Source organism: Amblyomma maculatum, chromosome 1 (assembly GCF_055883805.1).
Source record: "Amblyomma maculatum isolate TAMU_Amacu chromosome 1, ASM5588380v1, whole genome shotgun sequence".
Classification (NCBI taxonomy): Eukaryota; Metazoa; Arthropoda; class Arachnida; order Ixodida; family Ixodidae; genus Amblyomma; species Amblyomma maculatum.
This window is the reverse complement of record NC_139344.1, coordinates 474,510,752-474,533,039: the sequence shown is the minus strand read 5'-3', so window position 1 is coordinate 474,533,039 and position 22,288 is coordinate 474,510,752. Positions and strand designations below refer to the sequence as shown.

The 22,288-nt window shown below is 45.6% G+C and overlaps 1 protein-coding gene across 6 annotated transcripts in view; it reads left to right on the top strand.

Annotated features, from left to right (window-relative positions):
* Nucleotides 1-22,288, top strand: part of LOC146210003 (transmembrane protein 43-like) — a 124,839-nt gene that overhangs the window by 40,356 nt on the left and 62,195 nt on the right. For 5 of the 6 annotated variants that reach the window (XM_084606108.1, XM_084606118.1, XM_084606127.1 and 2 more), the window contains 4 exons: nt 16,062-16,193; nt 16,268-16,362; nt 19,191-19,240; nt 19,815-19,881. In XM_084606108.1, coding sequence (XP_084462234.1) covers nt 16,062-16,193; nt 16,268-16,362; nt 19,191-19,240; nt 19,815-19,881 — 344 coding nt within the window. The remainder of the gene's footprint in view (nt 1-16,061; nt 16,194-16,267; nt 16,363-19,190; nt 19,241-19,814; nt 19,882-22,288) is intronic. The other variant, XM_084606151.1, reaches the window with a different exon arrangement.

Here is a 22,288-nt window from a genome sequence, read left to right as displayed (position 1 = left end):
GATCGGGAGCTTCCGGACGTGCAAGCTGGGTTTCGCAAGGGCAGAGGAACTGGAGACCAGATTGCCAACCTTCGCTGCATCATGGAAAAGGCAAGAGAGTTCCAGAAACTTATCTACTTCTGCTTTATTGATTATGCAAAAGCGTTTGACTGCGTAGATCACAGCAGATTGTGGCAAGCTCTCAAGAGATGGGAGTTCCACTTCACCTCATCTGTCTCCTCAGAAACCTGTATGAAGGGCAAGAGGCCATAGTCAGAATTGGGCATGGTCTTACTGATTGGTTTTTGATTCAGAAAGGAGTGAGACATGGCTGCATACTGTCGCCCTGCTTATTTAACCTATATGCTGTGTGCATCATGAGGAGGGCCGGCCTGGACGAGCCTTCAGCTGGAGTGAAGATTGCTGGGAAACGTATCAACAACCTTAGATATGCGGATGATACCACTTTAATGGCAGAAAGTGGAGTGGAACTCAAGAGACTTCTGATGCGCGTACAAGGTAAGAGTGAGAAGTTTGGGCTTAAACTGAACATTAAAAAGACAAAGATCATGTCGTCTTGCCCTATCAAGTCCTGGAGCATCAAAGAACAAGAAGTGGAAGCTGTGACAGATTTTCTTTTCTTGGGCTCCAAGATTACTCCGGAAGGAGACTGCAGCCATGAAATTATGAGACGCCTGCTTCTGGGTAAGAGAGCCATGGCTAGCCTTGACCGCCTAGTAAAAAGCAGAGACATTAGTCTGCCAACCAAGATCCGTATAACTCGTGCTATGGTCTTTCCAGTTCTGATGTTTGGATGCGAGAATTGGACTGTGAAGAAGACTGACTGCCGAAGAATTGACGCGTTTGAATTGTGGTTCTGGCAGAGACTGTTGAGAGTTCCTTAGACTGCCAGGTGATCAAATCAGTCGATACTGTCGACCATAAACCCTGACTGCTCATTAGAGGGTCAAATTCAAAAGTTAAAGCTCAGCTACTTTGATCATCTGATGAGAAGAGAGGAGTTGCTGGAGAAAGATTTGATGTTGGGAAAGGTTGAGGGTCACTGGAGAAGGGGTAGGCAGTGAACGCGATGGTTAGATGGCATCCTCGAGACGCTGCAGATTAAGTTATGTGATGTTAGGAAGATAGTGAGAGACCGGAAAGCGTGGCATGATATGGTCCATAGGGTCACGAAGAGTCAGACACGACTGAACAACTGAACTGAACTGAACTATTCAATAGTTAATTAGTTGATTGTGAAAGTGATATATTGTTGGATAGCTTATGTCGACTATAATTGCACTTGACTATCTTAATTATTTGTTGGTAATTAATTAACTGTGATTAAAAATTGAATTCTTAATTATGATTAAGAATTGAACTTTAGGCTACAATGTCAAGTCATCTATCAAAGGATAGCTTATATTGAGTACGATTGCAATACACTAATTGCCAGACTTTGTTAATAGTCGTTGATTAGGGAATTGTGATTGTGCTATCATATATCATGAAATAGCTTATGTTAAATACAATATCAGTATACTAATTACCATGCTTAATTATGTATGTTAATTAGTGATTATAGTTAACAATGTGAAATTATATATTACAGGATAGCTTATGTTGTAGCCGAAGAAGACAAAGTGCGAAAGTTCGGTAAAGAAAGAAGACGCTGATGCGGCCGATTCGGTGTTCTGGGTATCCCCACCATCGCGTTCGTTCCTGCTGCCGCCCTGCTGACCTGCGGTCGATATCATCATCCCGTCCTTAGGCTAGGACATGACATTTGGTGGAGTGGCCGGGTACAAATCCCATGCAGTGTAGCTCTACACGTAATTCAAGCCTGGTCTTAAGTCCAGGCTGCCGAATATTCTTGGAATCTGCTACAGTACCTGAAAGCTGCTCTAGTCAACGTCAACAAGGCCTAGCTCCGGAATTCGGACTCTTGCCCGAGGGGAAGACTGCCAGGGCTCACGTCACCATGGCCTTCGAACCACAGCAAACCGGCAGTGCGGCTGCTGCGCGGATAATCTACGTTTTGGTGACCCCAAGGACTGTCACCCCATTTCGTGGCGATGGCCTGGACGATGTTGAAGATTGGGTTCAACATTACAAGCGGGTTACGCGCTACAACGGGTGGACCCCCGATCAGTGTCTTCAGAATATCTACTTCTATCTGGAGGCGACGGCACGGTGCTGGTTCGAGAACCATGATGCCTTGTTGACCGCTTGGGATGTCTGTAAGAATGAATTGATGCGCACGTTTGTGAACCAGCACCGGCGACAGCACGCCGAAGATCTCCTCCAAGCTCGAATTCAGGGCCCTGCCTGAAGTGTGAGGAGCTTTGTAGAGGACGTACTGCGCCTAAGTGCTCGCGTGGAACCACAGGCTACGGAGGAAAAAAAAAGTGTGGGCCTTGATGCGGGGCGTCCGAAATGAGATCTTTGGCGGACATATACGCGATCCGCCGATTACAGTAGCCAGTTTTGTTGCCTAAGCGACTAACATTGAGTGCGCATTGGCCACACGAACAAACCACTATCAATGACTGGGAACCTACCCCAACATCTCGAGCCTTGCCTCATGTGGACCTAGCGGTGCTGGCCTCACTGACATCCGCGAGATCATTCGCGAAGTGGTGCGCGAAGAGCTCAGGAGGATTTTTCCAGCTCCTGAGCAGCCTTCCTGAGTATCAATCGCTACGGCTGTTTGTGAGGAAGTGCGACAGGCACTCACACTGGAAGCCACCTCTACTGGGCCAGTGGTTGCTGCTGCAGAACAACAGCCGGCTGAAAGTTATGCTGCCGTTCTGTCGGCCTCTGCCCGTACGTCACCAGTACCAACGGGTTACGGATTCTGGGCCTCGACGGCGGGATTTCCTGGCGCAGCAGGACACATACTCGGAGCTGCGGAGACGACGAAAAGCCGACATCTGGAGAACTGCGGACAGTCGACCGTTGTGTTTCCACTGTGGTGAACCGGACCACATGTACCACCGCTGCCCATACCGAGATCTCGGCCTGTGAGGATTCAGCCGCAGCGACCGACTACCTCGTTACGGCGAACAACCTTGAGATATCAGGAGTATCTTCGACGTACTTCATCCCCAATGCGAACTGATGACCGTGTATCTCGCTCGCACTCGCCACGCCGCCCTCCCACGGCTCCTCACATGTCTCGCCGTGAGAGCTTGTCTCCTCTTCCTCATCGGGAAAACTGAGTGCGGCGACGCCTGGAGGTGCCGTTGCTGAATTCGGCCGAAAGAAAGAGCCTCCACATACGTTTGACATCACAAACAATGGTACACGCAGAAACGAAAATGGTTTGGCGGCCTCTAGTAATGTAGGCGTTATTATTGACGGTAACGCCGTCACTGCACTCGTTGACACTGGCGCCGATTACTCGGTATTCAACGGAAAGCTATGTCGCCGACTTCGCAAGGTGACCACCGAGTGGGATGGGCCTCCGATACGAACTGCAGGAGGTCACTTTGTCGTTCCAGTTGGAAAATGCACCGCCCACGTCGAAATTCACGGTGAGACATGTCTCGCCAAATTTGTGATCTTAGAGAATTGCTGCGAGGATGTTATTCTCGGAATGGACTTTCTTCGTAAATATGGCACAGTCATCGATGGAGGGCAGAATAAGTTGACCCTCCGAGCACGTTCTTCATGGCCGAGGTTTCGCAGAGCCACCCCAGTTCCGCTCTCGACAGTATTTCTACCTGTTTGAGCCGAGACCCCCACAGGTGGCGAAAGGAATTGGTGTTGCGAGAGGAATAGCCGATGTTCAGGGAGGACATGTGAACATCTTGGTGACGAACTTTAAGAACAAGTCGCAGCACGTGACAAAAGGGGCAGTTATAGCCCATATAGAAGAGATAAGTGACTCGTTACCGCAATTGTTTTTCAACGACATCGAGGGTACGCCAGACGCCCGTCGCGAAACAGAATTATTGTCGATGGCGCGGCCCACCCGATACGCCAACCGCCGTACCGAGTTTCCATGAAGGAAAGAGAAGCAATACAGGACCACGTGCGGGAAATGCTACATGACGAGGTCATTCAGCCTTCAAACCGTCCGTGGGCCGCGCCTGTTGTGCTGGTAAAGAAAAAGGATGGGACGCTTTGGTTCTGTGGGGACTACAGGCAACTCAACAAAATGACAAAGAAGGATGTGTATCCACTGCCCCGAATCGACGACACACTCGATTGGCTCCGTCACGCCCGCTATTTTTCTGCTATTGATTTGAAAAGTGGATACTGGCAGATCGAAGTGGATGAGCGAGACAGAGAAGACCGCGTTTATAACACCGGATGGCCTTTATGAGTTTAAGGTGATGCCGATTGGCTTATATACAGTGCCCGCGACATTTCAACGCGTCGTGGACACGGTGCTCGCCGGACTGAAGTGGCAGACGTGTCTAGTTTATCTAGATGACGTTATCTTTTCAAGCACCTTCGCTGACCATCTTGTGCGCCTCGAAGTGGTTCTTTGTGCTATACAGAATGCCGGACTCAAACTCAAGCCTTCGAAATGCTGGTTCGCATATGGTGAGCTGAAGTTTCTTTGGCATATAGTCAGCCACAGAGGTGTGAAACCAGATCCCGAGAAAACAGCGGCCGTGGCGTCCTTCCCACCACCGTCGGACAAGAAAACTGTCGGAAGCTTCCTTGGTCTCTACGCTTACTTCAGACGTTTCGTTCGCAACTTCCCCCAGATCGCAGCGCCGCTGATTCACCTTACGAAAGACAGTGTCGACTTTGTGTGAAATGAAGAGCAAGAGTTAGCATTCAGGCAACTAAACCAAGCCCTTTTGTCACCATCTATATTAGGCCACTTCGATCAAAATGCCGACACTGAACTCCACACGGACGCCAGCAACAAAGAACTAGGGGCAGTGCTTATACAATTCCAGGATGGCGCTGAGCGTGTTATTGCGTACACAAGCCGAACTCTTTCCAAGGCGGAAGGCAATTACTCAACAGCGGAAAAAGAGTGCCTCTCCGTCATCTGGGCCATAACCAAGTTTCAGCCTTATCTGTACAGCCGCCCGTTTCGTGTGGGCACCGACCACCATTCGCTGTGCTGGCTAGCCAATCATAAGGATCCCGCGGGCCGGCTTGCAAGATAGAGCCTTAGGCTACAGGAGTATGAATTCACGATCGCGCATAAATTCGGAAGAAAACATCATGATGCTGACTGCTTGTCTCGGGCACCCGTGGGACCATCGCCAGGCGGCGCAGATGATGAAGACAGCCTCCTTGGGGCCTTGAATCCTGGCGATATGGCAGATTGGCAACGATATGATCCACAGCTTCGTCAAATGATGGCGCATCTCTCAGGAGACGAAGATGTGGTACCTCGGGATTTCCTGCATATTCTCCCTGCATTTAAGACCCAGAATGGTTTCTTGTACAAGAAGAATTTCGACAGCAATCAGAGATCATGGCTTCTTGTCGTGCCAGAAGAGCTGCGCAGTGAGGTCACTGAAGCGTGCCACGACGATCTTACCGCTGGTCATCTAGGATACACCAGAACGCTTTCGTGTATTCGAGAAAAATATTATCGGCCGAAACTCACAAAGTATGTGCGTCAATATACAAGAACCTGTCATGAATGCCAAAGGCGAAAAACACCTCCTATGCGAGCAGCGGGTCTTCTCCAGCCAATCGAGCCACCAAGTGCTCCGTTTCATACGATTGGAATGGATCTTTTGGATCCATTTCCGACATCGCAATCAGGCAGCAAGTACATTATCATAGCGAAGGACTATCTAACACGCTACGCGGAGTCCCACGCACTGCCGTCGGGAACAGCTGCTGAGGCAGCCAAATTTTTCATCGAGAGCATTGTTCTCCGGCATGGTGCCCCAGCAGTGCTGATTACTGACCGTGGTGCCGCATTTGTGGCGCAACTCACTCAGGAGATCTTGCGCCTAAGCTGCACCTGCCACCGCCGAACCACAGCTTATCATCTGCAAACTAATGGACTGACGGAGAGGCTCACCAGAGCTATAGCTGATATGATCACCATGTACCTGGACGTCGACCATCGGAACTGGGACGAGGTACTGCCCTATGTCACGTTCGTTTATAATGCCGCAGTCCAGGAGACCACCCGTATGTCTCCCTTCCAGCTGGTGCATGGAAGGCAATTCACCACCATGCTTGATGCTATGCTGCCTCATGCACCCCCAGACGACGTAGCTGATGATACCCGGCTAGTATGCGAACGCGCGGAGGAGGCTCGACAACTGGTAAGACTTCACATACGACAGCAACAGTGTACTGATGCTCGTCACTACAACCTCCGGAGATGTGACGTCAATTTCCGCCCGGGAGACAAGGTGTGGGTGTGGGCACTGGTCCGCCGTCGAGGGCTTTCAGAAAAGCTCATGAAGCGGTATTTCGGGCTGTACACAGTTGTTCGTGGAGTCGGTGAACCCAATTATGAGGTGCTGCCCTGTGTAACGCAACCATTGTCATGCCGTTGCTTGCATCCTGACATTGTGCACGTAGTGCGGCTTGAGCCGTATTACCAATGATCCCCGAGAACCCTTCCTTCTACTTGCAAATGGGTGTGCTTCTGCGCCGCGATTAATTCATTTTGTGTTTAGGATCGGGATGATGCTTCTTTTCGGAGGGAGGCAGTGTAGCCGAGGAAGCCGAAGTGCGAACGTTCGGTGAAGAAAGAAGACGCTGATGCGGGCGATTTGGTGTTCTGGGTATCCCTGCCGTAGTGCTGGTTCCTGCTGCCACCCTGCTGACCTGCGATATCGTCCCGTTCTTAGGCTAGGACGTGACAATATATAGTACGACTGGCATACCCTAATTACAAGTCTTAATTAATAACTGCTAATTAGTTGTGATCAACAATTGAACTTCATGCTGCAATGGCAAGTCATATTATGGGATGGTTTATGTTGAGTATGATACCAGTACACAAATTGCTGCTCTTAATTAATAGCTGTTAAATTATTAATTTTGATTAGCATTTAAACTTTAGGCTCCATCAAATCATATCATTAGATAGCTATTATTGAGTGTGATAGCAGCACAATCATTGCCAGCCTTTGTCTGCTACTGTAAATCAGCTAATCGTCATTAAAAATATGAGTCATGAGTCATGCTTATGACTGAGTTATGTTTTAAACTCCACTCGTTAGAGTATGCTACTTTTTAAGTGCTGTGTCATATGCTATGTTGCATGTGAGTAATGAATTATGATTATGACTACCAGTCGTGGTTACAGGTAATGGTTTGCAGACTCCACACTTGCAGTATGCTACTTTGTAAAAAGCTGTCATGCTACCTTGAATATAAATTATGACTGCAAGTCATGAGTCATTATGACTCTAAATCCTCTTTTTCCATGTTTTCATTTTCCCAATTAGTTCAGTTAATTGATTAATTAATCTCTGTAAGTATATTAATAACCATGAACAAGCATCCGCTTTTCACTCTGAGCGTTTGACGCCTTTGAAACCCTATTTATCAATTTTCATTTTTTCACTTGCTTCAATTAAATAATTGATCAGTTACACTCATAAACATTTCTTAATTAGCCTCATCAAGCATTAGCTTTTCATTCTAACATTTTGACATCTTTGACCCTCTCTTTTCCTATTTTTAATTTTTCAAATTTTTTCAATTGCATTATTTATCATTGAGGCACTCCAAATTTTTTTACTTAGCACCATCAAGCATTGGCTTTACATTTGAGCATTTGGACACCTTTGAAGCACCTTTTTAAGTTTTTTGTCATCTTTCGTTTCTTTAGTTCATCAATTAGTTACCCTTTCTTAATGCATCATCGCTTATCACACACCAATCAGTCATCAATCACTAGAACCACAAATTACCATGGTACAATTTTTATGCAGCCCCCAATTATTTCCTACATGCAGTGCAGACTACTACTACTGCAACTACTACTATTACTACTACACCGGCAGCTTTTCGACAGAACTGGCTGTATAAGCTATCACTTAATATTCATCACAGGGCTCAACTAAAATTTCATGCAGTGAGCATCGAAGAAGTTTGACCACCACAATGTGTGAGCACCAACTCTCTCCTGCATGCAAAGCGCCCAGCTGCGTCGGTTCACTTGGGGACCAAAATGGCTCCGTTAGCACAACTGGCAACACTGGTCAGCTGGTGGCAGCAAGTGCCCCTTTAAAGGTTGGCACCACCCTAAGCTTGGCACCGTGGTGCAGCATGTAAGCTCCCTAGCCCTGCATTCTACTATGCCAAGCAGTGAGTTATAAACAGATGTTCACTCTAGTGTTGTTGAGGTGCCTGAGGACTGACCCAATCAAGAAACTGGTAGACTTTCGGGTGTTCTTTGCCTTCAATATGGTGAAGTCGATTGTCATGTCTTCTTGGACACCACAGTGCGACACAACGGAACTCGAGCACCCACGCTTAGCCATGCATGGCATAGCCGTATCCGGGGAAAAGAGGATCGTGATGGTTGAGCCGATGCTGAGTGTTTAAACCTTTAAGGCTCATCGGCGGAGGCAACAGACCACTTTGGCCCCAGCTTCACATAAATGGCACCTCTGGGCTGACCCACTTGGGGCAAATTGTCAGTTACCCTTTCCTATACCCTTTACACATCTTTTTCTTTCCCATCTTCTGTCTTCCACCTGTCCTGTCATCTTATCTGTTCCTTGGCTTCTCGCTTTCAGGGCAGCAATGGTTAACCCTGTGCATAATCTTGGCCTGCCTGCAGAGTTATAGTAGCTGCATATGTTTGATGTGTCAGACACATTCCCAATTTGTGCTCCATGGTGGGTGACCAGCTCGGCTACCGAACAGATTGAAACCTATGGGCAAAAAAAACTCCCCTGTCATTGGTCCCCAAAAAAGAGTTGGACCAGAGCTAAACAGATAATAATACAAACACCGGTCAAAGCATTCCTCAAGTTTCTCGTCTTTCACTCAATAACGGATGAGCTGGCAGCAAACTTGTCGGCCTTTTTCAGTGAAAAGAACATTAGAAATTGCCTTGGTGAAAACTATGAAGGAAAAAAATGGAAGACTGGAGAATTCCTCGTAGAAATTGAGACCAGAGACCAAAGCAGCAAACTGATGTCTGTGCAGACCTTTAGAAAATTTAATGTTCAGGTAACTCCTCACTACACACTAAACTACACCAAAGGCGTAATATCTGAGTAAGAACTGCTACAGAGCATAGATGCTGAGATTGAAGAAGAACTCGTGGAGAAAGAAGTCATTGCAGCCTTAGGGATAATGATAAGAAGGAGCAATGCAGAAATGAAGACCTAGCACATATTTCTTGACATTTAACAGCACAACCCTGCTGGAATTCATCCATTCAGCATACATGCACTGCAAGATGCGCTCATGCATCCTGAACCCGAGGCAATGCATCCAATGCTGGCATTTTGGGCATGGCTCGCTGCATGCCGTTGAAAGCTTACATGCATCACTTGCGGAGAAGAACACCACTCAGATTAAAGATGCAACTGCACATGAAAGTGTATCAAGTGCAATGGCGCACACGGTGCACACTTCAGGTCGTGCCTTATCTGAAAAAAGAGAAAAGAGATCATCAGCATAAAGATAAAAGAACACATATCCTTCCTAGAGGAAAGAAATTGTTTCATCCTCCTAGAGAAGGATGCCCTTATTCTGAAGCAGAGAAGCAGAGACCGCAGCTGCCTCCAGTTTTGGTTGGCACACAAGTCGAGCTGCTGGACCTGATGTCAATATTCAGGTCCCCGGTCTGCTCACAGGAGCCTGTGGGACAATCTGCAGGCCTAAAGATCTCGCCGGAATATCATGCATTCTCCGCGAGAGGCCCTGCAGTAGCCTCTTCGATGATAGGCACCCAGAAGAATGCTTATGAACTGGACCTGGCCTTCCACTTCACTAAGCAGGAAGTCGCTGCTCTAGTGGACCCCACTTCTGGAGCGGAGTCCGCTGGAGCAGTGACTTCCTGCTTAGTGGAGTGGAAGGCCATCGCGACCCCAAATCAACCTTCAAGTCCTCTGTCGAGGATATAGAGGTTTTACGTGCTGGTATCTTTGGTACCAAAGGATCGCCGTCTTTGTGGTGTTCGCAGTAGCAAAGGAAAACAATGTATAACTCCACCTGGTGAAGAACCGGTGACATCTCTTCCGCATTACATATCTGTTCTAATCCAGTTCCTTATGTTATGATGCCGCGCAGTTATGTCATGGTGTACGGTATAACTTCGACAACATCTCTATTAATAGAGGAACATTGCCCATACTTGTTTTGTTTCCAGTAAACACTGCGTAATAGCAGTGATAAAAAAATAACGGAAGACACTTTGTGAAGACTAAAGTGTGAAACGACGGAAGCCTGATGCCATTGTTGCTTCGGAAATGCCACGGAAGCACATACCTCGTACACTGTTGTAGATGCTTCTATGTTAAAGGTCTGCAACGTCGTCTGCGCCACCTCTCGCCATCCTAATGCATGCGACATATATGCTCAGCCTCTCTTGAGCACCGCTCGTGCTCGGTGGCTGCCGCCTCTTTTTCACGCACACCACCATACCTGCCCCATGTAATTATTTTTGAGACTTGGTGTGCTTTATAATTTCCTGCACAGAACACAAGCCAAGAATTGAACATCACCTGAACATAAACTTTCCCGCCGAGTACACAAACAGACCGCCGTCTAGAGTGAGCTCTTCTAGTAAATCACAGGACATACAACATCCTCCCTCAATAATTAGAACGTGAATTCATGAAAAATAAATTTCTCTAATTGTTATTTTCTCAACTAGTCTGATATCACAGGATGATTGGCTACGTGTGAGCACACACAAAGTAGAGATGGATCTTGTTCATAAGCTACTGGCAATTTCGTACTGTAAATATGCTGCCAATCATCCAGTACTTTTGTGAATTCATCCAGCAAGACAAACTGAGGCTCGTCTAAGGCAGTGGTTCTACAGAAACCGCTATATGAAGTTCTGCGACAAATAATGTTTATTACACCAAACGTCATAATTAATACGGGGCGCTAAATCTGTTCGAAATGGTGCTGCCTGTAGTAAAAAACATCGCTACTGAACGGGCCCAAAATTAAAGCTTAAACACTCTCAAATAATCAGTACACTACATTTACATTTTTCGCTTAATTACCACATGTAAAACAGAAGGATGCTCTTTTGCATGTATCACACACTTTTCCTGCTTTCAATTTACAGAATAAATTTACATTTTACTGGATGCAGCTTGTTCCACCGACCAGCCGCCACCGCCGTAGATGGCGGTCGCAAAGAATAGAATGGGCCCTGGAAATAGGGTGGGCACTTTAGCTTCACCTTGAAGTGTGTTATAGGACAGGGTACATCAATTTTCCTTTAAAATTTGTCATCTCCACAGGGATCGAACCACTATTCCTCCGATCACCAGCTGATTGTGAACTACTACTCCACGTTCGGCTCACAAGAATCATATCATAATTCTTGTCTAGCATAAGGATGAAAGTAGCGTTGACAGTGATAGAATGACAGTATAACGATGGCAATGACGCTGTAGTTAGTGTTAATGATTATAGTAGCAATGACAATGACGGTGCACTTAGTTGACGATTATGATCATTTTACCGATGACAGCCCTGCTGTGGTGGTGCAGCAGTTATGGCTCTTGACTACTGCATCCAAAGATGCGGGATGACAATGACGATGCAGTTAATGAAAACACTCCTGTAAAGTGGCTTTTGGCATATCCGCTCGTAAGCAGACTTAAGCTCATCCACCTATATTTGTAAAACGTGTGCATTTTTCATTCCACGTTTAAGCAAGTGAATAAAGTTGTTTATATTTTTATAAGCATTTTTAAGCCTTCAGCTGGGAGAGTTTCTTAAAGACATCTGCGACGTTGACCCGCCTGTGAATCTCGTCTCTCTGCTCACAGCAATGAGGCGTCTGTCAGCTATGAGTAGTTATAATCTAACTAATAATTTATTTATTTGTCACTGCTTACGCTCAAATGAATAACACATGCACAGCTGACCTCAACAGCGGTAATGGCAGAGGTCAGTTGGCTTTCCAGCTAGTATATATGAGCTGGTTGAAAGCCAGCTAGAATCCGTTTGATTTCACTTGGCCACCTATTGAGACACGCCAAATGCCAACTGGTAGGCATCTGCAAACAGCTGATGCCAGCTGAGTACCAGCTGGGACCAGTTGAAACCCAGATAAAACCAGCTCAAATCATTGAAACTTTTTCTCATCTATTTGGGCGAGTACAATGTTTTGTACTTTTACTGGCTGGCTTTAAGCTTACAATTTGACAAACAGCTTTTGAAGCATTCGACATTGTAAAACATAAACTCCAACTTTAATCGAGCGAAATCAGGAATACGAATTGACTATTATTCACACCAAACCTAGAAATCTGCCATTTTTTTCCAAATCTGTAGTGGGGCCATTGAGAATGGAGGGCCCGGTTCATTTGAACCCTTTGAACCCTGAATAATCTGGCCCTGGTTCAGACAGAGCATGCCTTCTGCAAATTTACCGCTCTTTTGTGTGCTCATCTTTGGACTACAGTTGCACTGTACATGGATCAGCAAGACAGTCATATTTAAAACGACTAGACCCAGTACACAACTCAGGCTTGAATCTTTCAACAGGCGCATACAGAACATTACCCATAAACAGTCTATATTGCCAGAACAATTAGAAATTAGAACAGTAGAAACTAATTAACCACCCCTTGCAGGCAGGAGAACTATGCTGGCATGCGCATACGCTCTGAGGATCCATTCACTTCCTAACCATATCTGTTACCCAATAGTCACAAAGCACCCATCTCGAACACTGTTTACCAACAAACCCCAAGCAATCCGGCCGCTCCTCCTCCTCTTCCAAGAGAAATGCCAAGCATTGCAAGTAACAGACTTCTTGCCGAATATCGTCCCGAGACCCGAACCACTGCCACCTTGGTGCAGCTTTCCTTCCGTGTGCGACCTTACACTGACACAGTTTCAAAAGAGACAAATACCACACGAACACATACTTCAAGAATTCCTGGCTTTAGAAGAAAAATATAAAGAACACAAAGCATTTTATACAGATGTTTCTAAAACAGCTTCATAAGTTGGTAGCGGTGTAGTAAAAGAGAGATACAGAAAAAAAACTGTTAGGTTACCGCAGCCTGCATCAGTGTTTACTGCCAAATGCTATGCCATCTTCTTAGCTGTAGAAAAAATAGTACACAACAACTTTAAAAAAGAGTGTAATTTACATCGACTAGCCAAGCGTAATCACAGCACTGCACTATAAAAATGCTACAGAACCCTTAATAGAAAATATAATTCATTGTGTGAAAACAGCCGAAACACAAGGTCATGAAATTAAATTGTATTGGATACCTAGCCATGTTAGAACCAGCGGTAACGAGACAGCTGATGAATTCGTAGAAACAGCCCACAATGCTAAAATAGAAAAAGTAAACATACCTCATAAAGATATAATGAAATTTATGCAAAGAAAACAGAGCAAAATGGCAGTGTTTTTGTGAGAATGAAATAAACTCCACCTTGTGAAAAGAGTCATTGAAGAATGGAAATCATGCAGTCATCAAAACCATTTAATTGAAGTAGTATTATATCGCATTTGCATCGGACACACATATCTAACACACAGTTTTATTCTCAGGAAAGCAGATAAGCTAAATTGAGAATACTGTGGTCATGAGCTTACAATAAACCACATTTTATTCTCGTGTAGAATACTTGAAAGACTAAGGAAGAAATATTTTAGACAGTTTTACATCGAACATATACCATTTCATCCGATCGTGCTCCTAGTGGACAACGCACTTGTCAGTATATCCACTGTTTTAAGCTTTTTAGAAGAATAAATGCTTCTAAGCAAGCTGTGATAACTTAACAATACCTTAATCCTCCACCAAGAAAACGCAATATACCCTGCACTTTGCGCATGATAGTCTTAGTTGCTTATGTGCCATAAGAGACAACACACACACAAGAAAACACTGATCACCAAGTTAATCATTGATGCAGCTTTAAGATCAATCGCCTGTTCCACCAGAAAGCTTCCAAAATGACCAAAGCCGTGGTGGAATGAAGACTGCTGCCAGATGCAGAAGGCACAAAACAAGACTTGGCAGATGTTCAAATAGTTCCTGACAATAACTTAAAGTGAAAGGACGATATGTTCGGTGGAAGACCAAGGATGGATCTTGGAAAAAATTTGTTTCTAGAATAAGTAGTCAAGCGACAGACAAAATAGTATAAGAACATAAGCAAGATGGATGATGAAAACAGCATTTACTATCCCTCTTCTTAGCAGAAATGATGTCAGGAGTGTGCCTGTTAAAGGTATACTGAACAAATATCCAAGAATATTGAGAAAGCACCACAATTGCATTGTCAAGACACGATTACACTAGTACAGACACATAATTCGGGTTAGTTTTGAGCGGATGGCTAGCGGCCGCCAGGTCAGAGGTAGCGTGCTGCCGACCTGTTAGCCGGCGGGTGTGACGTCACAACTACCCTTGGCCTCAGCAACATCATGGCCCCGCGATCCTGCTGGCCCCGCACCTGAAGTTGGTTGACCGGCTACACGCAGTGTCGGTTGCCCCGCGTCGCGCCATGCACATAGCTGCGAAATGTGAATTGCTGCACATGAGGGAGGTCGAGGGGGACGCATACGGAGGGCTCGTATTGCAGACAATTGTTTGCGCACTGGGAGGGAACGATTAATTGTGCGTAGGAACACGAACAGCAAAAAAAAAAAAAAAAAGAAAAAAGAAAACATGTCCATCTCTGCGCTTTGTGAGTGCCATGGGTGAAAGGAAAAATTAACAGGTGCGACCGGCTGCGATGGGGGTGGTTGTGACGTGATATCCGGCTTTGTCAAGCTTTCACAGAAGCCCGCTAGGTGCGGCGATTTGAGAGTAATTAATTAAAATACTTACTTTCTTCTCATTTCTGTTCGTAAAGTGGATTGTTTCGGTCACTACCAATGCGATGCTACAATCTGCGCTGGAAATCTTGGCGGCAATTTTTTTGTTCAGTATACCTTTAAGGGGGGATGCGGGGCTAAAGGGTCATCTTTTGAACTGTTACCCCAATTTTGATAAAAGTTTTCTGGGATGGCATATCTTGATCTTATTAGAATAGGTTCCCAGTTTCATCATCTTAGCACAAATAGAAATATAGTTGCAGCTGTCATAATGAGTAATCAAGTGGGTAATGCAATGAGTAAAATTTTAAATTTTGCTATGAGCATGTCGTCCACCGTTTTTGTGCTGACCTATTTTGCCACCTATAGTAACGTCATATATTTTTTTGTCATTTCAAGTGTAATGGGCACTTTTAAAATGGGAGTCATTTTCATGACCGTTTTGGGTGTTTACGTGATGAGTTTCCAATCTCACTATTTCTGTCAAATATGACAATTCATATGAAATTTGGCACTTCCCAGAAAAAAATAAACTGCTTGTATTGTAAGTACAAATGTTTGTCATTTTTATGGAAACAAAAATGGGGTCTGCAACGTTTAAAAGTGAATAAAGAAGCAAACAAATTGGTAATGAAATATCTGTGGCATACATGTTGTGGTGGTCGTGGAAGCACAGGCAAGGCCTATCCAGATCTCTGACTGCTTGCTTGAAAAGCGCATCCATTCATTAGCCCACCAGGATTATGTCCTTGGCAAACAGATGAACAAGGGAGTTGTTTGTGGATATATGCAACAGGGATGCTGCTCAACCCAAGCGAAGGCATGGTTTTTACATTCAAAGGAGTTACATTACTCGAGTGACATAGGGCAGATGCTAGGGGGTCGTTTTGTCGGAGCTGCATGACCCACACGTGGCGTGACTCGTCAGTCATGCAACCTAGCCGCGCTTATTTCATGTCAATGACTGGATGAATTGAAAAGACACACATGTAACGAGGACACAGACATAAAAGAAGACATTACATGCATTTAATTAATCATGACATGCATATGAGATGGCTGCAACAGTTGGCATTGCCAAGGGGGTGTTCTGTGCTCAGTGTAGCTGCTGTTGTGGCACCCCCTTGTGCAGCACAGGTCTGGTGTCCTGTCCGAAGCGCTTGACCAGGCCCTGGAGCAGGTGGCGCATATTGAGGAGAATAAAGCCGTGCCAGCAAACACCACACGCCTCATCCACATCACGGGCCACCTCTCCTCCCACCAGGCAAGTTTGTCTTGTGTTAGAAATTTTTTTTCTCTTTGTCTTCAAGCATTTCACTGTGCCATGATATCTTTCAGGCTGCAACTGATGCGGCATACAATGTGTCTGTTGCTGCGGTGAAACTTCGGCGCCTAGTGGAGATGTACCAGTGGGTGGAGAGGAGCACATACCGGTAAGCAAGCTACAGAACTGGGTTTCCGGGCCTATTTTTGTGTGGCATTTTCAGTAGCATAGCAAGACACAGCGTGATAGCCCACTCAGAGACTGATGAAAGTTGTCTGTGACAAAGCAGCTTCAAAAAATATGGAGCCACCAACTTCAAGCTGATTGCAGCACCTTTCACTGCTAAGACGAGCATCACCTCTCTAGACTGCCAGCAGTGGTGATGAAAACTCTGTTATCAGCGTGCACTAGTCTTGCCGTGGTTTTTTTTTCTCAACCCTAATGGTGACATCACGCATTGAGTCTGTAAAACGTTGCCCATCCACAGCACAGCGTGGCTTTTAAATTGTGCTCTTTATCAACTTCCAAGGCATTAAACCTTTCTGTAATTTGTTTTGCCATGCTGTTAGCACCTTGAAGAGACCATGAAAAGCTATTTACTAGAATATAAAATGCGCACTAGCAATAGGTATCCCATCAATCCTCTCGGAAATACAAACATTCTTAAGCTAGCTTCATAGCACAGAACACATGGGTGATCGAAAATGATGCTCCACCTCTTCCCCCTCAACTCAACCCACTCCAACGTGGAACAACAACAACAACAACAAAAAAGAAAACGTCGCGACGGCGCTGAACTGCACCTCATCTCGCTTGCCTAACTTGGGAGCGTCCAGTGAGCGGGTGCGCCCAGCAGCCCCACTGATGTCAGTGGAGAGGCTTGCGCGCGGCGATGTGCAGCCAAAATCAGCTGTGAGCAGTTGCCAGGACCACTTTTTAAATATCATTTGCAAATTATTAATTTCACGTGAAGCTTTTAAATCTGACTGAAATACTCGTAAAGACCACCTCTATGAATTGTTTGCATTGGAATTAGCATTTCAGAGGCCATTTAAGATTGGTGTGCTTAATGATTGCGTTAATATTTCAGCATTAACTCTTTTTGGCGCCATTCTTTTGTCATTTATAGTTGATACTTTCTTTGCCTGATCAGCTTAATTGGATCTCATGAAGGGAAAATTACTAGTTTTCCAGTGTAATAACTGGAATTTTTACAGTGATATGCAAACATTTGTGCAAAGTGCTGCAGTGGTTAGAAACAGTAGAAATAGCAACTTCATAATGCTAGAATTTGTCAGATAAACATGATATTATTCTTTGTTTTGAAGGTGCACATTGTGCTGCATCTCATTTAAAATCTCAGTATTATTACAATTGTGTCAAAATCTGTCTCCACATGTGTTCAGGACAATTCACTGTTTTGTGAAATTATCTTTCCTGCATTACCTAGGTGGCATAAAAAAAGGTATAGTTATGACTTGAAGGGTAAGAACTTCTGTTGGAGCAAAGAATTTACTTCAAAGTGCATCGCACTCCTTGTTTTGTACATAGTTGTGTATATAGAGGCCTAATTAGTTAACTCATCACGACACTTTTTTTCTGCTTGGCACAGGCGAAATTGCTAGGGTGTGGTCAAGGCAGTTATGGACTGTGCAGGTTTATTATTTTTTATTTTTCTAAAGAATGCTGTTAGTTTGGGAGGTGCTTGCACAAGGTGCCCATGCACTGCATAATGTCAGTGCACATTGAGGAACCCCAACTGGCTGAATTATTCGGAGCTCTCCACTTCAGCATCCCCATAGCCTGAGTTGCGTAGTTTAGAACTTCTTGTTGGGCGAGTTGGTGCATTGCTTTAAAGGAACCAAGATGCGCTATAAAAAGACAGCCACTAGAAAAAGCCAAGGAGACAGACTATCTCCTTGGCTTTTTTTCTGTGGCTGTCTTTTTATAGCGCATCTTGGTTCCTTTAAAGCAGTGAGTTGCGTTGAGGTGTCAAACCTTGTAAACCAAACCCTTTCTGTCCAGTTCACAGACCACATCTGTTATTAAATCGCTAACTTTTTCAAGAGCTTGCCTCCTTCTTAGCACATATGTTTAGGCACAGTCTTGCAGGCTATTATCACTTGTTGGTAAAACATTAGGCTGTCTACATTTTTCACTGACTTGCTCCGTGGGAAGAGTTTGTGCATTATGTTGGAGGGTAGCAGGCTTTGTCAGTATCCCAAACTTCCTGCACACTTTTTACTTCTGTCCACCTTTTGTGTGAGGGCTGTTTTAGCCAGCTGGACGGCCACCGCTTTAAGTAGCACTCCATGTAGTGAACACTGGTTGATATCTAGCTTGCATGTCTCTTCCCTCTTGTCTGCATACATTTGCACTAGCGTTGCCTGTAATTAAACGTTCATCTCCCCTTGAGCAGTGCATGTGGACAGATGAAGAACTTATAGCCTAACTTGGAAGGAAAAATTCAAGATTTAGCTTTTGTGTTTTGGAAGGCTGAATTTGTGAACATTTCTTGTGAGAATAGAGACTGTCATTGCTGTTCCTCATATTATTAACTTTCATCGCCTTCAGTTTTATGGAGCGAAAATTGGAGGACGGGTCGTAATTTTATTAAACTGTGCATGCTTGAATTATTGTGACCACTTTGTGTTCTCTGTTTCAGCCTGTCCGCTTGCTCAGATGGCAGTGTGCCACTTTGCCATTCACCAAACTCTTTGCTGCTTCCAGTGGAGGTGGAATAATACCCAATTGGTGTCTTGAGCTTGTCTGCCTTTGTGAATGCACTTTATGGATTGTGCCCACAGATTTTTGTTAAGAAAAGGGCTCATGGCAAAAGCCAAGCCACATCCGTGGCATGGCTGTGTCTAGTCAGTTTAGTTTGCTCCAGAAGGTGTTCCAGAAGCCTGGTTTTGTTCAACATGGGGGAAGAAAACCTTTAGTGCCTGCCTTCTAAGATCTTTTCATGCCCATGGCTGACCTTGTTCATTGCTGCAGGCAATATGCTGACTCAGATGGAATTGGCATGGAGCAAGACTACGCTTACGGTAAGCAAACTGAAAGCACATGTGAATACAGAGTGGCCGGAAAGCAAAAGAGAGGCAAGCACAGTGTAAAAGTGCTGTGGTTGCAGGATCTGAGGGCTTTCACTTATGTGTAGTATGATTTCGGCACTTTACCGCGGAAACTGCATGAATTCAGCTTGAATGCAACAGTGAAAAAAATGGGGTTTTTATCATTTATGGCGTAAGCTGCCCTTTTACTCAGTTATTTAGGTGGCCTTAACAGCCCCAATGCACAGGAAAAATTTCAGGTTTTCTTTGCCTGTTTCATATGAAAGCAGAGAAGAGCGCCACAAGTGGAAAGGATAATGCCAGTAGCAGCAGTGCCTCCTATGCCATTTCAGCAGCGTAAATAATGATATTCAATATGATTTTTATGTGAACTGCAGGTGCTGAAGCATTACACGCATGTGCTTACCTCTTGTTATTAGTGTTTCCTTTCACTTTGTCCTGTTGCTTATTGTTTTTTTGAGATCTTCCATTTTTTTCATTACTCCTTGATAGAAATGAGTTACTCTCTGAGCACTTGGTGACCTGCTCATTTCTAATGGTGTTTCAGAGCTTGATTGGAGATCTGAACTTGTGGACAGCACACCTTTTACAAGAGTGTCACATGTGAATCCTACGTAAGTCAAGTCTGTGCGAATTTTTCAGTGTCTTATTCATTGAACTATGCTGTCTGTGATACTGCCGAAAAACCTTCAAAACTGTATTTGTTGTTTTTAGCAGCCGCCAGCATGCGGCCTTATCACTCTGATTCTGGCATGCGCATCATTTCTGTCGCGAGACGCACCTTTATCAGTTCCTTTGTCGCGCAAGATGCACAGAGGTCTGTCTCGAAGATTCCGGCCACTCGCGTATCTTTCTACAATGTTCCAGCTTGTACTAATGACAGTTTGCGACGTTACCTATATGGTTCTGAGCCGCCTTTAAATTGAGCGTTGATGTGCGCGACAAGCATTCTTAGTTCGACGATCAACGAGCACGTTTGTTGCTATCGCCACCATAGAGTTGCTTAGTTCTTTTGCGGGCGCAAGTCAGCCCAATAAAGAGGTATTTTCAGTACCATCACGCCAGTGTCTTCTTTGGTATGTACGGCCTTGTCACCACTACGTGACATCTGATGAAGGTGCTGCCCTTCAAGTCCCGGTTTACCCCTTCAAACCAAGACACCAACCCTGTTCCTGTCACCCCGGGAGATCAGCCAACAGGCCAGCAAACCAGCCGCCATCTTCAAAGGCTCCAATCGGAACACGGTCTGCTGCTGGACCCTGTTCGATCTCGGAAGGCATTGATGCTGACAATGGCCCAACCTACAGCACTGGTTGTTTTCGTGCAACCCCGTGAGCCGCCCTGTTTCCATGGACGACAAGACGAGGATGCAGAAGACTGGCTCAACCTGTTAGAAAGCGTGGCAACTTTCAATGCCTGGAACAACGAAACGAAACTCAGGCAGGTCTACATTTCTTTTGAAGGTTCTGCCCGAATATGGTTCAAAAATCATGAGGCAGCTTTGAAGGATTGGGAGATTTTCGAGACAGAGTTTTTGACTGCCTTTTCAAGCATCGTTCGAAAGGAAAGAGTCCAGGCCCTCCTTCAATCAAGACTTCATCTTTCTAACGAGCCTGTCCTGGTGTATGTTGAGGAGATGAAGTGCCTCTTTCGCTGTGCCAACCCTAACATGACCGAAGGTGAGAGAGTCAAATTTTTAATGCGAGGCATTCAGAGTCGCTTTTTGTAGGTCTTGTCCAAAATCCGCCAGAAACTGTGCTGGAATTTGAAACGGAAGCGTCTATCATCGAAAAGACGTTGGACACCCGGATGCTTCACTAGGAGTGATCACTTCAACCGGACTACTCAAGCCACTACCCCAGCACATCTACAATCGGAGAGAACCTTCGGGACCTCAGCCGGGAGATTGCGCAAGAGGAGCTCCGCCGATTACTGCCATTATCACAACAACCCCAGGTGACGACGCCCGCGGACGTCGTCCGTTAAGAAGTCCAGCAGGCACTGGGCGTTCCTCAAGCGACGGCTCCAGTGCAAGAAACAGCAGCGATGAACTATATGGCTGCATTACGTCGTCCTGCACCCTGACGTGACCTCCCAAGCCGTCGTCACTACCATACTGCCCCCAAAAACCACCCCTTGGCCTTCGCCCGCCAAGTCTACCAATGATCTCCAAGCCCCAGGAAATGCGATGCCTGGAGGACGTCTGACAACCGACCGCTCTGCTTCCATTGTGGCGAGGCAAGACACATCCTCCATCACTGCCTGTGTAGGCGGATCGTCCTCCGTGGTTTCGCTGTCGGCGCCCCACGACCCCATCCTGGCGACCGACCACAGGAAATCAACAACTTCCTGCGCAGCAGAGAGCACGCGTCACAAAGGTGTCTGTTACACTCCCCATCGCTGTGAAATGCCCGATTTGCATCGCTGGGCCGTAGTTACGTGCAAGGACGGTCCCCTAGCTCCCGTAGGGGAAACTAAAGGCAGCAACCTTTGGAGGTGAGGTTGTTTAACGGTGAACTAATGAAGATTCTCCATCGCCGACGACGAGTGAATAATGCATCAACCAATACCCCACCGCTATGCACGACGAGGACATCGACGACCATTCGACCACATGTTAAACTAACACCGACGCCCAGTGAAGTGACAACAGTGTGCCCTGGCCGCGACCTCAGAAAAAGACGGAGTAAAGATCGAACACTGAAGCCAACATGCAATACGAGGACACGTACAAGTGACCTTGCCATTGCTGTCGACGGACGCACTGTTACCACCCTAGTGGACACCGGAACTGACTACTATGTCATCAGTGGAGCTTTCACCATCCAGCTCAAGAAAGTGACGACTACTTGGGATGGCCTGCTAATCCGCACCGCTGGTGATAACCTTATTACACCGTCGGGGGGATGCACAACAAAAGTTACAGTAAATGGACATACCTACCCTACCAGCTTCGTCGTCCTATAGGTGTTCCCTCGACGTGATTCTGGGCATGGATTTCCTGAACGAAAATCGGACGAT